Source organism: Syngnathus typhle, linkage group LG8 (assembly GCF_033458585.1).
Source record: "Syngnathus typhle isolate RoL2023-S1 ecotype Sweden linkage group LG8, RoL_Styp_1.0, whole genome shotgun sequence".
Lineage (NCBI taxonomy): Eukaryota > Metazoa > Chordata > Actinopteri > Syngnathiformes > Syngnathidae > Syngnathus > Syngnathus typhle.
Genome location: NC_083745.1, coordinates 4,619,218 through 4,636,680, shown reverse-complemented (window position 1 = coordinate 4,636,680; position 17,463 = coordinate 4,619,218). Strand labels below are relative to the sequence as shown.

The window sequence follows — 17,463 nt, the reverse complement described above, 5'->3', positions numbered from 1 at the left end:
CAAAATAGCTTAAAGGGGGCTAAACAAGTCTGAAAGACATAGAAGCATGCTTGTTTATTATCATTAACAGCTTTCCAATTTCGACATCATCAAAGGTCGCCATGTCTGTTTTGGACGGACGGCACTTGGTAGTAAGCAGATTAACTGTTACACCAAATAAACACACTGTTTTTTTTTGGTTTGTTTGTGATTCTTGACCTCGAGCCACAAGTTAACCACGCGGCCATTAGAGCTGCACTTTTTAACCTCGACATCTTTTGTACTCGGTTACTGCTTAGCGCAATATTGAATAGAATATTCATCTGCTGCTAAGATTCGTGACTATATTGATACACCTTCTGTGTATTTTAATGACCAAGATCGAATTCACAATGGTGGCTAATCCCCAGCCCATAGCCGGAGGCCGCACAAAGCAGCATAAGCTCCCCTGACGTTCCTGCTATCACCTGCCTATTTCATGCCGTCCCGTGCCGTCCCTTTGGCGCTTTTCTTCCATCCGCTAATCCTCTTTAAGGACATTAGCCACTAATATGTCCATTCAGGAGGTATAAAAGGCCCGGCTATCTTTTTACCGCCGTCGGCAGTACGCTCAACCACCCCATTAAAGGAGGAAGGCAAACGAGCGGGGATATGGTGGTTTTGACCCCAAATACCACGCGGATGAAGGGGTGAGTGAGACACGGAGGCCTTCGAAGAGGAGCGATGATGGATGGCTGGCCTCCAATTAAATAGTAAACTTCAGGTCATTTAGGAGGGCAGAGAAAAAAATATAGGAAAATGCAGAGAGTATTCTACCTTACTTATGTAAACAGACACTATGGTATTTTTCAACAGTTATTTAAAAATAAAAATAATAATCTAACAGAGAGTTGAGTTTTTTCCCCATAAATGAAAGAGGTCATAATTTGAAAAGAATAAAGTTGGAATATATGACAGCCAGTTTAAGGAGAATAAAGTCGTAATATTAAAACCTTGAAGACATGACTGACTAAATAGTACTGCCAGAATGTCTCCTGACTTTCACAAATCCGGCACATTAAATCAAGTCGAAGGCACGTTTAGTGAGTGCTCCCTGAGCAACAACGCTTACTTGTTTTTGCGGCCTGGAGGCAGGGCAGTTGTTCATTTCACTGCTCATGGCTGACCTGAACATCACTTGAATGGCACGTCGTCACTAACGTGTGCTGACAGCGCCGGCAGCGCAACACAGGCCACAGCTTCCAACTGCAGGGAGAGCAAAAAGATGGCTGAGCGCACCCTCTTGCGGTTACATCACAAAACACCACTGCAGCTTTTATTTTATTCTGTCCACTAGAGGGAGGCACCTGATCAAAAATAGTCAGCTACTGACTTCATTATTGCTTCCTCCGTGGTCAAGCAATAGCAGATGTTTAAAAAATGTCTTATTTCGATTCAACACAAAAATGATCAGTCTGTTTTCATAGAAAACTCCAGAAATAGTTCGTGGAAAGTGAAAGAAAATCAGAAGCATGTAGGATTTATTATTAATCTCCTATTATAGATTAAAAGACGGCCTGCGCTTACAATTCCTCAAACAAATTCATTGAGTAACGACATGTCAATTTATGAATTATGACATCGACAAACACACACGTGTGTGTGTGGATGCGACCCGGCAAGGCCCAAATAATAATGCGAGACGACAGCCAGTTGGGTCTGCGCCTCTGCGGCCACGCGTGTTTTTATCGAGCCACTGGCGTGAGTCATTCATGGCCGCTCGCTCAATGCCTTTCTTTTAGGTCCCGTACATGAGGACATTTCGCTGACTAACTTGTTCCTCTTTCCTCGGGGAGAAATTGCATTTTGGCCTTTTTAGAAACAGTTACTTGGGAAGCTACCATTGAAAATCTTCTTATTGGTGAACCATAATGAATCATCCTCATCTACTACAACTGGAGCACTTTTTATACAAACACATTGCATACACATTAATGTACATTTGGATAAACTTAAATGGAAACAACATTAAAGTACATTGTGGGACAAATGAGACATAATTGGACGTTTCAAGACCTATCACAAACATGGCTGTAAACAAGCCGCGGCATTAATTATCAAAGCAGAGTCAATACAAGATACGTAACTGAGTAAATTAAACAGTTTGAAATGTTCTCACCAGTGTGACGTTAGTTTGAGGCATTGCGACCAAAAAAAAAAGTCTTTTTTCGCTTCGTTCAACTCGATGCTAAAGTTAGCGACGGGCCACCTGTGGATTAACAAAATAAATGACGTCTATGTGACGTCATCGTCTGGAATAATTTGATTGGTCAGAAAAATCCGCATGGGAGAAATTACATCTCTGTGATGTCATTGTCAGAAATAATTTACTTTGTAAAAAAAAACAAAATCCGCATGGAAGAAATGACTGTGGTGGGCTTTATCCAATAAACTTATTTTCAAAGGAAATAATAAACCATAGTTTGAAACTGCTTTTAATATACTGAATTATAGTTTTAATTTCATAATAAGACAAAATAGATTAACCAAAGGTCTCCTCATAAATTAGGTAGCGCTTCAACAGTCTGTTCCTTCGCAGTGTAAGGGACATAGTCTTTTTTTTTTAAATCTCTCTGGAATTCATTAAGAATTTTCTCTTGGCAATTTGTCATGAGTGATAATGTATTGCTGAAGTATGTGACAACGCAGTTTTAATGAATAGACTGATTAGTTTTGTCCTGGCAAGCGGACAGTGTGAAATCTCTTTCAATTAAAAAAAAATATTTGAAATTAATCAGAGCCAAAAATGGATAGACTCGTTTTTCTCGCAGTTCGTTTGTGACAGTGTTAAATGAGACTACTCAGTATTCACTGAAGGATTCTGATTAAACAAGATGCTATACGGCTAACATAATGAGCATGTTCAACTCGGCTCACATGGACACACGGTTTTTGAAATCTCACAAATAATTGATGCATCCAGTATAACGTTTTTTTTTAATTTCATATTGCTGCAGCAGCATGGCAGCAAAGCACTTCAAAATGGAGAGGATCATAAAGTATCAACGCCATACATCCTGCATCTAGCAAAATCACAATTTCTATGTTGGATGTTGTTTTTTCTGGGGGCGAGGAAAAGACCACATGTGCAATGTGATTCCCCGTGATCCAAACTGCACAGTAGATCACAGCGAGGTTGGTCGCCATGGCCACACGTGCCCAGAAGTTGATGGCAAACGCCCACACCAGCGATTACAAAGGTTTGACGTCACACGCAAAACCTGACATGACACCCCCCCCCACCCCCGACCAAGCTTCGCGTACTGTAGTGCCAGTGCCAAAGGCGGTGCCACCAACGCAGTAGATGGAAACGTCCCCGATGAATTCAAAGTGACACATGAGACAACATTAATCAGGTCTATCGCACTGAGATGAAACTGTGGTTTGAGATCAAGTGTTGAGGCATTTTAACCCTTTACAGAGCTAGGAACCATATTTGGGAACTCGTTTTTTGGGGGGGGGGCTTAAATCCTCTGAGAGCCAGACTAAATTTACGAACTAAGATGCAGATTTTTTGGTAGATTTTTTGTGCTTTTTCTAACATTTCGTCATTGATAAATTCATTCATCAATGTTAATAAATAAATAAATAAATAAATAAATAAATAAATAAATAAATAAATAAATAAATAAGACCAAATTCCTCTCATGGTAAAATTCACAGCACTGTACAATAATTGCAAAAAGTTACTCGTTCAAAGCGTCAAAGGTTCGGAGATTTTGGTTTCACTGTACTTTTGGATTGTTTTGCTTTCTTCCTTTTTTTTCCCACGAAGGATTTGCAGAAAACATGAGCAAACCTTTCAGCGTTCTTCAATTACAACAATAACAAAGAAAGTGCCATAATGGTTAATTCACTCATGTTTGGTGTTGGGTTAAAGTACAGCTCGGCTGACGTTGTACATGACATCAGCACGCAGCTACGCAGTAGTGCGTCTGCTGCTATTTATTTCCCATGCCAAATCAAATGCGTCTATTTTTAAATACAGGGGGATGGATGCTCTGTTCTGTGATGCACTGACGGAAAAGACGCGCTCACTCGCTGGCAGAAAGAGATGCTTGGAGTACTTTTTTCTTTTCGAAGGATGCTTTATGCGTCGATGCAAATTTGCGCATGAGCCAGCGGGATCCAGTCAAAGCTTGGGAAGCCTCAACCAGCTCGTTCCTGGGAGTTCAGTGCGCACGATGTGAGTATTGTGCCGACGGCAGAGCGGAGCGAAGTTCGAGGAGGAGGCAGCACCATGCACGTCGCGGACGTGGCGTGCGCCGCGTTGTTGCTGGCGATCATCGCGGTGTCGCTGCTGTCCAACCTTCTGGTGCTGATCTGCTTTGTGCACAACGGGGAGATCCGCAAGCAAGCCCCTGCTCTCTTCATCCTCAACTTGACCTTCTGCAACCTGTTGCAGAGCGTCTCCAACATGCCCCTCACCTTGGCGGGGCTCCTCATGTCCAGCCAGCAGCAGCGCGGAGGAGGAAGTCTGTGCCAGACAGCGGGCTTTCTGGATACCTTCCTCACCACCAACTCCATGCTGACCATGGCGGCGCTCAGCATCGACCGATGGGTAGCGGTGGTCTTCCCCCTCAGCTACCACTCCAGGGTGCGACACCGGGACGCGGTGGCGGCGCTGGGCTACACCTGGGCGCACTCGCTGTGCTTCTCCACCGCCGCCTCCTGCTGCTCGTGGGTGGGCTACCATCAGCTGTACGCATCGTGCACCCTGCGCGGCGCCAGGGCCAAGGGGGGCGGCCTGCACTTTGTCGTCTTCACCATGGCCCTGCATGGGCTCAGCTTTCTGCTCGCCCTCGTGGCCATGTGCGTGACCTACTTGAAAGTGCTCCGAGTGGCCAGGTTCCACTGCAAGCGTATCGACATCATCACCATGCAGACCCTGCTGCTACTTGTCGATATCCATCCCAGGTTAAGAGACCGAAATAATTCTCCTTCCTTACCTACATTGCTTCATCACCTGATTTACTCTGCAGTGTTCGTCAGAAGTGCCTGGACGAGCAGAAGCAAAGGAGGCAGAGGTCCACCAAGAAGATCAGCACGTTTATCGGTACATTTGTGCTGTGCTTCACCCCGTACGTCATCACCAGGTGAGAAAAATCGATGTCACAACAAGTTAAGAGCTTGAGTGGTTGACATTCCCTTTAAGGCGCTTAATTCAAACTGACTTGAGACTGTGGAGCATAATCACTGGAATCACTGATCAGAATTGATAAGGACCGATTAAGCTCCGATAACGCCAATGGCTACTCACGGCCACCAGAATAGCGCTTTACTTGGATTCAAATTGAATTTACGAGGCTCTCCCTCTTGTGCTGATACTTGATCCCGTCATAGGGACAATAAGATTTCCCTCTCCCGCCCATCGATCCTCTCGGCACGCTTAATCCTCGCCGGGGTAGATGAAAGTCGGCTAGCAAATGAGTCAGCCTGGCAATCGCTAGCGTTCATTAGCACTTGGCCGCGTGCATTAACGCCGGCGACCTGTCACAAGCTGCTAGATTGGGTGGGATGGAAATAGCCGTCCGGCAGAATGGAGGAGCTTCGAGTAATTAAGAGGACAGATTGCCACTGGGCGGCTAATTTGAGTCTTTTGCGCTAATTAAACTCATCCAATAGTAGGAAATGTCAACTACAAGCCTTTCCTGTACTGATTTTCTTTATCCTCAGCATAGAACGACTAATATTAGTGCCGCACTGATGAGCTGAGAGAATTGAATATGTCTGTCTGTCTTATAACTGCCCCCAGGGGGCGTAAATGAGCAAACCAGAAAGTCACTACATGAGTTGAGTATTTTTTCACTCAAGTATTAAGCCACAACTGCCTGATACTTTTCCATCTGCTCTTCCCGTTTGACAATTTTCTCACTCTATTCGCGACAGATTGGTCGAGCTGTTCTCCCCGGAGCACGTCAATGCTCACTGGGGGGTGCTGTCCAAATGTCTGATGTACGGCAAAGCGGCCAGCGACCCCTTCGTCTACTCGCTGCTCCGCCACCAGTACAGAAAAACCTGCGGCCTCCTAGCTCGGAAGATCCTTGGCAGGAACCGGCGGGACTCCTCGTCGCCCGCGTTGAAGGCCAACGCCAGGAGGAACCAAGACGCCCAGCTCGCCGCCAGCGCTACCGGTGATCGCAGCCAAGCGGCCGGCAGCAAGCCATCTCTTGGCTAGTGAAGCAGAAAGCGTGATTGTATTTTCTGGAAATTTCTCGGTGGTTGCTTTTGAGGAAGCTATGGTGGCCATGAGTCACCCAACTGTGATTAAAAAACTCCATGGAAATCCAGGATTAGATGCGCTACGTGGATTTTGTCAAACGTGCTGTATTGTGCACATGACGCAAGTTAATTTCTGACGACGGAGCTGTCGGAAAATGCCTTGCGGAGAATGAACTCTCATTTCATCAAAACCTTTGGGAACCTTTTGCTATGTGTGGGAAGATCTCATGCAGGGTACAAGCATGTGAGTCATTTTAATGTTAGGTTAAACAGGGTACGGTGTGTAGCAAGGATCCATTCTACCTCGTGAGTCATGTGACAAATCGGAATGTGGACTCCCAAGCGTTTCCAATTATTTATTTTTTATCAAATTGCGTATGATGTTTGTGCGTTTACGTGTCAATAAAGTCTGTGCATTGCAAACTAAATGTGCCATAAATGCGTACGACACACAAAACTCGTTCGGTGGAAATAATTCAATCTTCAGTTATTTTTGTTCTTGGGTCAGGAAATGAAATCTTAAATAGCTTTTGTGTTGACCAGAACATTTTCACATGTACGCTTGTTGTGGTGGCAAATGTTCGCTGGAGCAAACTGCGTGAATAACACCTTGAATCTCCCACACTGATTACGAAAGAAAAGGTCTAATGAATAGTGGTCTCCACCCACTGCCTCTGCCACGGCTGCTGATGTGGCAGCGGGACAAAGACTTTTAATATAGCAGCAGTGTTTGCTTAAAAAGGGTCTTGATTGCAGAGTGCAAAAAAAGAAGAAAAACAATAGAGAGACTCTACACCTTCCCACTCATCATCATCATCCTCGATGAACTTCTGGCTTGAAGATGAAGTCATGCTGATCTTGCTGCTGCATTCTGGAAATAGTGAAGGTGCTTCATAGAAAATAGGACTTTTAGTTTCAAATGACTGCACTGTAGTATTTCCGATAAAGGAATGGCAGAATGTCTTGCAACTCGTGGGAATGTCGGAGTCATATGTCAAAGTACCCCCCTCCTCCCATTACAGCTCATAATAACAAGAATCACAACAGACTGTCTATTTCTGTAGCGGAATGCTCTGCTTGTTTTTGCTTCTGGCGCTTGATTTTTTTTTTCGAGAACTCCCTGCACGCGCTCAGATGAAAAGTGGCTCTCCCATAAATTTTGTTTTTAGAGGCTTCGGATTACAATAACTTAATTATCTTGAGCTTCACACCTCGTTCGACGCATTTTTGTCTTGCAGCCGGCAAAAGTGAGAATGGCGGCTTTAAATTTTCTTGTCTTATTATGACTTACATGAAGCGCATTTGAGGAGCAATTTATGAAGACATTTTGTGGAGTGTATTATGTAGCCTCACCCCTGCGGCACTAAGAAATGCTGCTGCTGCTGCTGTCATGCAATTAGCATGCTGGCTCACCAACCAGGCCTGATTGAACAGTTCACACAAGGCGCAGATTCACAACGATGCCCCCGCCCTCATTAATACAACATCGCATGCAGACCTCCCACTCACTCTGACATGTAATCAAAGGATGTGTTTTCCCCCCTTTGGCCTGGTGCAAGTAGTCTATAAAGCGAGCCTGTCTTCTCGCCACAAATCAAAACGTGTGACATGCTATACGACTTTATATCCACTTTTCCCATTACGTTTCCGTCAAAAGCGATGTGAGATAAAACGGTGTCAAGAAGGGGGGGGAGGCACCCTGACAGTTATCTGACACATAATTGAGACCAGAGAGGGTCGCATCATAACTGACAGAGAAAGGATTTTTTTTTTATATCAACAGGTGAGGAAGCGTCTTATCCTCCGTGGGCCACGCTACACTGAATTTCGGAAAAGCCGTGCTTAGTGGTGTAGTTTATGAGAATCTGTGGATTATTGGTTGTGGCCTTTTTTACCACAGGACTCAACTAAAGCCAGGTCACGATGAACAGCAGTCGGGAACCACATAAATAAATTCTTAATAAAGAGGCTTCAGGGGGTTTATTGCCACACAGTGTTGAAGTTTGCTGTCGAGCAAAAAAGAACTCCGATTTTCACATTATTAAACTCGGCTCTGCCTTATGGAAGCCCCCACTAGCTTGATGCTAACTAATAATGTAAAACACTATTAACAGGCTAGCAATTAGCATCTCTAGTCAGATGCCCCCACTACCTTAATGCTAACACGAAATGTGAAAACACAATTAACAAGCTACCAATTAGCATCTCTAGTCAGATGCCCCCACTAGCTTAATGCTAACACATAATGTAAAATGCCATTAACAGGCTAGCAATTAACATCTGTAGTCGCGGTGTTATAACCTTTCAAGCGACAAATATTGGAACAAGAAGTCGACCATTTTGACTTGAATCGAATTGAATTCCAAAAGGAGTCAACACAAAATTCCAAAGCTTTGTTTTTATGCCAGTGGGTGAAGGTGGAGCCTACATAACCTAAAATTTCGATCATTAAATAGATTCCCCACCATAAGACAGGTGAGGTTCAGGCTAAAAAAGTCGAGAGTATCAATGTTGTATTCAGTCAGTGACACCGAGCACGCGCGCAATGCAACAATACATCGTGAGCCGATTATCGGGGAGGGATTGGGAATCTATGGCGACACAACAGAGCCACTTGGATATTGTTTCAGTCGGTCAAGAGCTCTCAGCTTAGTGGGAATCCATCAGGATGTTTGATTGAAAGACACCTCAGTGCTGAATGAGAAGGTTAAAGCTACGATTGAGCTCGCGAGCTGCTTTCAAAAAGAAGAATTACTAATCACCAGGAGGGCTGCCCACTGGTCTGTTCAATGTCCTGCACATAAAAGATGTCAATAAGTACTTAAAGTAACTGGAAACGAGATGAGGAATTAGCAGGGAATGAACGAGACTAGATTTGAGTTTTGATGTGGAAGAAAGTTTAACCTTGACCAACAACAGATTTTACCAGGTTTCATAGATTTCTTTTCTAAATTAAAATCAACATGTGTTTAACTAATTCAGTATACAGCCTTACTCATCTATAAGAGGGTGTGCAAACTTGTGCAATCACATGATATCAGTTATTTGCCCTCTCAAGAATATTTTTTTCCAGTTGAGTGATGAATAAGTTTTGAAATTTTATCTTCTATTTTGTATACATCACAAAAGCTGACATCTGAGGTGGGGTGTGTACACATATTTTGTTTTGCTTTTTGTGTGAGGCCACATCTGGAAATAGAAACACGAAATAATGTCGGCGGTTCATGCGGGCAGAAGAAAAACAACATCATCATCATCACCTGCTGTGAAGCAGCCAGCCTCCTCTATTGGTCCACTGCTCACATTTCACACTCATTAAGCGGCAGATGATACAAGTGTGTGTGCGCACACACGTTCGTGTAGCAGATCATTTCAGCCAATCAGGTGCCTGCGAGCATAAAAACAGCCACTTCTAAGAACAACCAAGACGTTTTTCGAGTATATGAAATTGAGAAAAGTAATGAGAATACTCGCCTTATCATCACGAATGTTTCCTTGTGTTCTTTCACTGCTGTGTGGGGCACAAATGTTAATGCCCCCCCTGCAAAATCCGCCTAGCAACAAGCTGACAAACAAGTGTCCCTGCTCCTTAAAAGTTTTAAATCAGGTTTAGATGCCACAAGGTGGTGGTAAAGAGCTACTTTTCCATGGGTCAGGGCTACAGTCTTTCCGAAAATTAAATCAGGGGTCACCGAGGAACCAGGTAGGACCGCAAGAGTAGCCCTCAGTGATGGGACATTGTGATTTCTTCGGAAATTATTTGCAAAACTATCATTGATATTATGTATAAAACATTGCATATTTATAGTTATTTGTCATAACCCAGGAAGCAGCTCTCTGTTTCAAAACGATTGGTGAGCCCTGTTCTAAATGAAGCTGCTTCCCTCGGTCTCCTTGGCAACAGGAGGCCGCAAGATGGAGCGAAAGCAATTCTTTAGACAACAGCCCCAAAAAACCCGGCAGAATGGGGCCGAACTATTAAGTGGTGTAGCTCAAAGGGTCACCTTATCAGTTTGTCACAACGCTTGACAACCTTTGAGGAGGACATCTTGTCAATACCAGCCAGTGATGACGATTGCTTGTCAATGCTGATTTTCTTCCTTGGCTGATGACAAACTGGTAATTGTCACTTTAGAAGCCTTAATGGAGGAGACATTTAATTGAGGTCTAATTAAATTGACTCCTATGTGCAGTTTAAAAGCTATACGGACTCTTATCAACTTTTTCTACCGCATCACGAAGCACTCACACGTCCATCATTTTCAGCTCCTAAATGATCGTGGGCCAGTTGAGATAATTGAGGAGATTTCATCTCACCGGGTCGGACTCATATTCCCCGCTGCCCTCCATTCCGCCCTGTTAGATTTAATTGCGGTTAACGCATTAGTTCCACACTCACCGGACACATCATTAGGTACGCCTTCATTAATCTGACGCCATCTTGGAATTATTGGTTCAGGAATTCAGAAGTGTAACTGGAAACATTTACGTAAAGTGTGAGAGGCTGAGTGTTTTGGAGCTTCTATTGCTTGACATCACCACACACCGTAGTCGGGCTGAATTGTTTTTCCACAGTCATGTTTATAAAATGTTGTTTTTTTAAGGACAAAAGAAATAAATAAGACATTTAAATCAAACACACATCACCCAAGTGTCTTTTTCAAAAGTAGGAGGTCATGTGTTACTCCACAGGAAGTCCTGGTTGTCCAGCACACTGGCCAGCTTTGTGTTGAACGCTTGGTGGAATTCCCACAGGAGGTTCTGAGTGGACGGCAGCATGGGGCCCAGGCTCCTGTCGGCCGCACGTCGGGTATTGGACAGCGGCCGCTTGGTCAGTGCCGTCTCCGCTTGCTGGGACAAAGGACCTGACCACAACGGGGAAGGCGGTAAATATTAAAAAAAAAAACTTTTGTTGTCTTTCTAATTGATTATAATTGCCATTCCAGGATTACATACCTACATTCAGAAAGTTGAACACTTTCTCTAAGGTCCCTAGAAGGTTTGCCGCGTAGTCCTCCAGCCGCAGAACCAGAATCTGCTCTCTGTGGAACACCGTCAGCCAGTCCAGCAGGAAGACAATATATATGCCCAGATTCAGTCTTACCTGCGTGGAAGCAAAATGATGGCCTTGAAAGATTTCGGTTAAGTTATTAGTTTTCTAAATGGAAATAAAAAAGCTTGAACCTTCTGATGCACTGACAAGTAAAATCCGCTAGGAGGAGCCATCATTCAAAACTAACCACTGACATAAAGTTCACGCCATAACGAAAAGTGTGATTCTGCTGACCGGCATGGAGTTGGAGAGGCCGGTGCTGTAGACGCAGGATCGAAGCGAACTCTCCGACAGGCAGGACTGGAAGAGCTGCACAGACTCAACCACCTTCTGATGGAAGTCCTCCGCTGACTTGTTGGCCGTCTTGAAGTACAAGTAGTCTGAGTATAACCTGGGGATGGAGAGCAATGTTTTATTTATAAAGTTTTTATTTAGAAACATTTATCACCAAGCGGTGCTAGTTGGGGTTACCTCTCGGTGGGGTTTCGTAGCATGATGATGATTTTGGCATGGGGCTGCACCGTGTGGATAAAGTCCTGAGCCAGGAAGGGTGGCTCCGCCTCCTCCCTGTCGCCATGGAGATAGCTCCACGCTTGGTTGTCCCACATAGTGGATGCGCTGGCTTCACCTTGAAAGTCATTTCAAATGATTTTTTTTTTTTTAGCTGCGTTTCTTTCATTTTAATGTGGAGCCGTTGAAGCTTCATCTCGAGAATAAAGTCATTTTTATGAACTCTAAAGTTGGATGGTTTTGAGTCAGCCCGACGCATCCCAGTTGCGCGGAAAATTCTGTGAGTTGTTCCACTGTAACCGCGAAATATTCACAATTTGATATGATTCTGTTTCCATCTGCTTGCATGTGAGCCACTTGAGTGGGATAGAGTCAAACATGAACTTTGGGAGTAATCCGAGCATTGTGTGTGTACAAAGCCCATGGCGGCAGCCGCACCCGCACGTGTTCACCTGTTATGAGCTGCGCGAGGCGGTGTCGGTCTCTGGGGGAATTCCCGGCGCTTGATCCTTGGATGTTGTACGCAGCCAAATCGAACAGGTCCAGGTAATCTTCCACTGGGAAACTTTCCTGGAAGCCATCTTTGAAGCGGATGTAACCTGCAGAAACAAAACGTTTTGAAGTACAGGGTGTGAATACTTTTGCCACCTGTGGTGCCTCACCAAATCGTTTCCTCGTCCACCAGTGCGGCTCCTTCATGATGTTGAACTTGACGTCAGGATGCAGCAGCAGCCTGTGGAACAAGTCGGTGGTGCCGCACTTGGGCTGCCCGATGATGTAGAAGTACGGCAGACAGCGCAGGCGCGACAGCCCGCCGCCATTGTTGCTCCGCCGGAAAGCCGACGCCAGGCGGTCGCACACCATCTTGAAGTTCTTGGAGCGCACGGCGAACAGGTTTCCGTCGTACGGATCTCGACTCTTTTCCGCGGGAACGTCCTCGTACCAACACGGGCTTTTGATGCCTGGCAGGAAGTGACGGGGAATTGTGGAGAACAACTGTGGAGCAGATCGGTCAAACGTACGGGTTTTAAATTAGTCGGAAATGATCAGACATTGAAAAAATGCATAGATTATAAAAAAATACCATATTACAATTAGAATGTGCAAAATTATGTGATGTGAAACCTAAATTTAGACTTATACTCACATGAGAGTCCGTCCCGATGACGTCCTTCTCATTCGGAACCCTCCGAGGTGGGTATTCCAGTTTGGACCGGATCAACCTGGTCAACCGCTTCATGTCTATGGAAGTCCTTTTCAAGGAGAGGCCCACGGCCGAAGAAACCGCCACCGCGGCTGTGGTGTTGCTCGGCACGTCGGCGACTTTTAAACGATAGGGCGAGGGCGTGAGAAGAAGCCCTTTCTTGTCCCACGTCAGGACGTAGGAAGCCATGATGAGGAAGGTCAGAGTCAGACCAAGCAGGAAGACCACCGTTTGGACTTTAGAGAAGCTCCACAGGTTGAAAAGGTGCTGGTCCGACTGAGTAGTTCTGCCATGCTTGTACCACAACATGCTGAGATGAAGCAGGCATTTGGCGGGAGAAGCTCATCGATCCTTCACGGCGTTCTGCAAAGCAACGGATCATTGGAACATTTCTTCTCTTGGGTGTCAATGCGAAGCTTCCTAATTTTAGCGACGCGGCACGTGTGGGTGGTCGTTTTAACATAAAAGACGAGGTCAGAATAACAGTCACGCTGTAATTCAACACTGAAAACAAAACACCGATCCTCAAAGGGGGGCTTCTGCACGGCTTTATTTTTTTGAACCCGGTGAGGATCATGGTGGAGCTCATGAATGAACACCCTTGGCATATTGACACAGGTGGACAAGCAGCGCTGAGCGATGAAAAGTATTTAAGCAAAAATTACAACAGCGGACCGGCAACGGGGCGAAATGTACTTTTTCTTTGCAGCCGAGGAGTGTTGGAGCCCAGCCAGGAAAACATGACATCACTTAGCATGTTAGCAGTTAGGTACATTATTACGTATTGGCCAATCAGTTAAGAAAACAAGAGCCCCTCACAAACATTCTCTCACAGGGAAAGGGAAAAGGTGACCGCAAAGCTATCGCCAAAACTTATTCGGCAGCTCTTAATCATTTTTAATGCAGTTTGCAATCAAACAAGGTGATTTGACGCCAAGACAGTCAATCCCTATCTAGCATGGGGGGATTTTTTCCAGAACCACTCACAATAGGTGACAAAATATCGTTTTTAAAGCGTCTGTGGCATTGTTAGGCAAACCCAAAAGTTGCAAAGGCGTCAATTGCCTATCACATCAGAAAATGCCGTGAACTCAGAGGTTTCAGTCGGCGACAGCTGTGATGAGTGATGTCAGTTTTGGTCCGGGCTTGTTTAATAAAGTCGACGCCAGTCCTAACAGGCAGATTGTGTGAGAAAAAAAGGTCATGAAAAGTGCATGGGTTCCAATAAAACAGCTCAGAGTCCTTCAATAGCTGCTCAAGAAAATTTCATTTAAACATGACACAACAGCTAAAAGTTAGCTTCTTTTAGTTAGCCTTCTTGTCAGAGTGCCTGCAGCTGATTGCGAAAACAATTTCTATTCCTTGAGCTCATCGTGCTCTGTTTAGCGTCACGACTAAAACATGCTCTCTGCGTTTCTGTGACAATGCGCAGGTGCTTGACTCTCACGCAAAGGCATTATGTCTTCGTGTTTATAGCCGTGTAAATAAAGCGGGACCTCCTGCGAGTGTGACTTGGCTGCGGCCCAGTGGTGGGAAGAAAACCAAAGTTCTGCCCACATAAGGAAGTTAACACAATGTTTGTACAATCGGACCAAGTTGGAGCATTTTCAAACCCGTCCTTTAAAGTCAACAAGTTATTGATCGAAAAAGTGAGCGCCAAACGTACAAAGTCCATTTTTGGCAAATTCTGTCGACCCGGAATTGCCCCGGTGTCCTTTTTGTCATTGATGAACGACGTCCGCATCCCAGGAATCTGACCTCTTCTAATCTGTTCAAAAAACACGCTCAAAGAAAAACAAGACGGTAAAAAGTCGAAGCAATGTTAAACCGCTTGTATAAATATGACGTCTGTCTGGGGAAGCCCACCGTGCCATATGGATCACAGATGTGCTACCGTGTCTATTTGCACACGCGTGTAGGCGTGGATGTTTTACTTTAAAGCCAATGTGACATTAATAACAAGCAGAGAACAGCTGAAGATGGATCCCACTGTGCGCCATGTGAGGACGAGGCGGTGTAATTGCAGGTAAAAGAAGGTCGTTTGGGTTTATTACCGCTATTTTGGGAGATAAATGGAGCGTTAGTCTAAACCACTTTATTTGGAGAAAGTGGGGGGGGGGGCGTAAAATGTCTGGATTAATGTCTCAGGGCGAAAGAAAACTGCTACCCAGTGGTCTCCCCTGCTAAATAATGAAAATAAAATAATACATCCCGCTTCTCTGTATGGCCGCATATGGTTTTTCGGACTGAAACAGCAATAAAAGTCTCGGTGAAAATAAAAGCACAATTACTTACACATTAGCAGCAGCTCACCGGCCTCGCAGCTTCTGGCAACGAGTTTGTGGTATTTTTCTATGGGGGAAAAAAAAAAAATTAAGAAAAGTCCTTCTCAGATCTCATTCAAAACTTTACTTAACTGGGCAATATCATTTTATAGAACTGGCCCATGCGCAGATCAACAGAAGTTTTATTTTCCTTGTTACTAGGCAGATTTCACGGGGCACAAGGTCATCGTAACGTTTCACAATGCCGTTTCTTTCATTTTGGGTTTGAATTTGAAAGCGGTGGCTGCGCTTGAACCTGGCACATGCCCGTTCTTGGTTGTTGATTATGTGAACAAAAAATAACTGTCATCACTTTCTGACAGGAGTTGAAATCCAGGGTGCGAACATGGCATGTTGTAACTTGATTCTGCTCCCGTCGTCAACTTCTATTATGAGCTCTTCAAGACACAACCCCACGTCTGCAAATGGACTAAGCACCAGGCATTGCTCTAAAGTTGATGATATCGTGAAATATTTATTTTTGCAAGCCGGTCTCTAACAAAATGGAGTCTGTGCAGTCAGTGCGGACGGATCAAACTGATGGCATGCGGTTGAAAGAAAGTGGAAAGTTTTCATTTGTCATACTGTAATTTATGGACTGCCAATCAAAAAAAGGACACCAGATTGATCTTGAGTTAAAAACCATACACATTTGAAAAGCCACCACGTGGAACAGAAAGGCGAATTATTGGCCATCGGAAAAATGACTTGATGGAATGATGAATGCGGATGACAATGAAAGTGGCAATAGTTTGTTTGCTAACTTGTAAATCCCAAACGATGCACTCTCAAAAAAGACGGTCACACAGGGTGCCAGAACACACCCCCACATTCCCGATGCTACAACGAAAATTCTTCCTGCTCTGAAGTCCAAACAGTCAGACGGCGCTTGCTCATCCTCCTCATATTTGCAGCATTACCTCAAGATCTGAGGTTGCCAAAGGAAGCATGGTTTTCACATCTAGCAGTTGTTCCACTATATCAAGGTGACGGGGACGGGGGCTTAGTAGGACAACTTGAAGTCTTCCTGCCCATCAGACCAAATAAACCACAAAGCAGCATTCGTTCAGTTTGCGAGTGTGCAGCCGAAGAAGGAATCCGTCACTGCGACTCGTCCAACTAACGTGTCACGCTAGAATAAACAGGAAAAACAATCAGAAGCGCTAACTACCATCCGCGTAAATATGAATATTTATTATGTTATCGTTTCTTTGTAAACTGCACGTTTGCACTCTCCACTAGGACAACATATGACACGGTACAGCTGTTTAATGAGTTGAGGGTTGTCGTTGAGGATGATTACAACTCAACACACACTCATTAGAAGGGCTTCAGCCAACATTTAAGGGATTTCTAATCTCACAACTGGCGAGCAGTGTTAATCTCTGAGTGTTTTTTTTTTAACCCTTTAGTACAGTGGCTCCCCACTATTCGTGGGAACTAGCCCAGTAGTGAATAAATCCACAAAAAGCAGGAGTGATTATAATAGACTAAAAATGTCATCATTCCACTTTATTTTGCCAAGGTAATAGACTTGTAAATCTGTGCATATAAACGGCCTGGTATAGGAAAATAGGAATCAGATGACATTGGTAAAACAGCGCAATAGAGTTTGCAGGCAAATTTGTTTTACAAAAAAGGATTTTTTTTAATGAACACGGATGCAGCAGTGATATTAATGTGTATTCAAATGCACAATTCTTAAAATAGAAGTTTTGTTGGAATTATTTCCTTTGCAAATATTTCATTAATGATGAGGGTAGTTAAGATGAAGCATTTTGAACTCTGCCTAGTAACACAAGACATTATTGGCTTGAAAAACATTCTTCAAACTAGTTCTAACTAGTACTAGTTTCCATAGTCTACAGAAACAATTTCAGAAAAAATGTATTATTGTTATTTTTACAATATATAGACAATAATACTCTTTTAAAATACATTTAAAACAATTCTCACAGTTGAGTTGAGCGGTTCGTCGTCGTTTCATTTGCAGCTTGCTAGACATGATCAATCAATCAGACGATCCGTGGCCATGCTAATCCAAACGGGAGAAGAGCGGACGGACGGACGGCACAGGTGTCTTTCTGTCTGCGCGTTGGATAGAAATGAGCCCCGAGTGCGTGTTGAGCGCG

General features: G+C 44.3%; 2 protein-coding genes across 7 annotated transcripts; one reads left to right on the top strand and one right to left on the bottom strand.

Moving 5' to 3' along the window:
- The first annotated feature begins 4,239 nt into the window (after nucleotides 1-4,239).
- LOC133158367 (G-protein coupled receptor 26-like) lies at nucleotides 4,240-6,577 on the top strand. The gene is made up of 3 exons (XM_061285561.1): nucleotides 4,240-4,935; nucleotides 5,001-5,114; nucleotides 5,908-6,577. The coding sequence occupies exons 1-3, from the start codon at nucleotides 4,259-4,261 to the stop codon at nucleotides 6,194-6,196; spliced, it is 1,080 nt and encodes a 359-aa protein (XP_061141545.1). The 5' UTR covers nucleotides 4,240-4,258; the 3' UTR covers nucleotides 6,197-6,577.
- A 4,224-nt stretch (nucleotides 6,578-10,801) lies between these two features.
- LOC133157866 (carbohydrate sulfotransferase 15-like) lies at nucleotides 10,802-17,429 on the bottom strand. Of its 6 annotated transcripts, none has more exons than XM_061284477.1 (10): nucleotides 17,288-17,429; nucleotides 15,303-15,359; nucleotides 14,674-14,791; nucleotides 12,951-13,370; nucleotides 12,466-12,799; nucleotides 12,256-12,402; nucleotides 11,765-11,921; nucleotides 11,528-11,684; nucleotides 11,197-11,344; nucleotides 10,802-11,105 (listed from the first exon to the last, which is right to left on the bottom strand). In XM_061284477.1, the coding sequence occupies exons 4-10, from the start codon at nucleotides 13,314-13,316 to the stop codon at nucleotides 10,915-10,917; spliced, it is 1,500 nt and encodes a 499-aa protein (XP_061140461.1). In that variant the 5' UTR covers nucleotides 13,317-13,370; nucleotides 14,674-14,791; nucleotides 15,303-15,359; nucleotides 17,288-17,429; the 3' UTR covers nucleotides 10,802-10,914. The 6 variants fall into 6 exon arrangements, with proteins under 6 accessions (XP_061140461.1, XP_061140460.1, XP_061140459.1 ...); XM_061284476.1 differs by having other exon boundaries at nucleotides 14,674-14,775; XM_061284475.1 differs by lacking the exon at nucleotides 14,674-14,791.
- Between the last annotated feature and the right edge of the window lie 34 nt (nucleotides 17,430-17,463).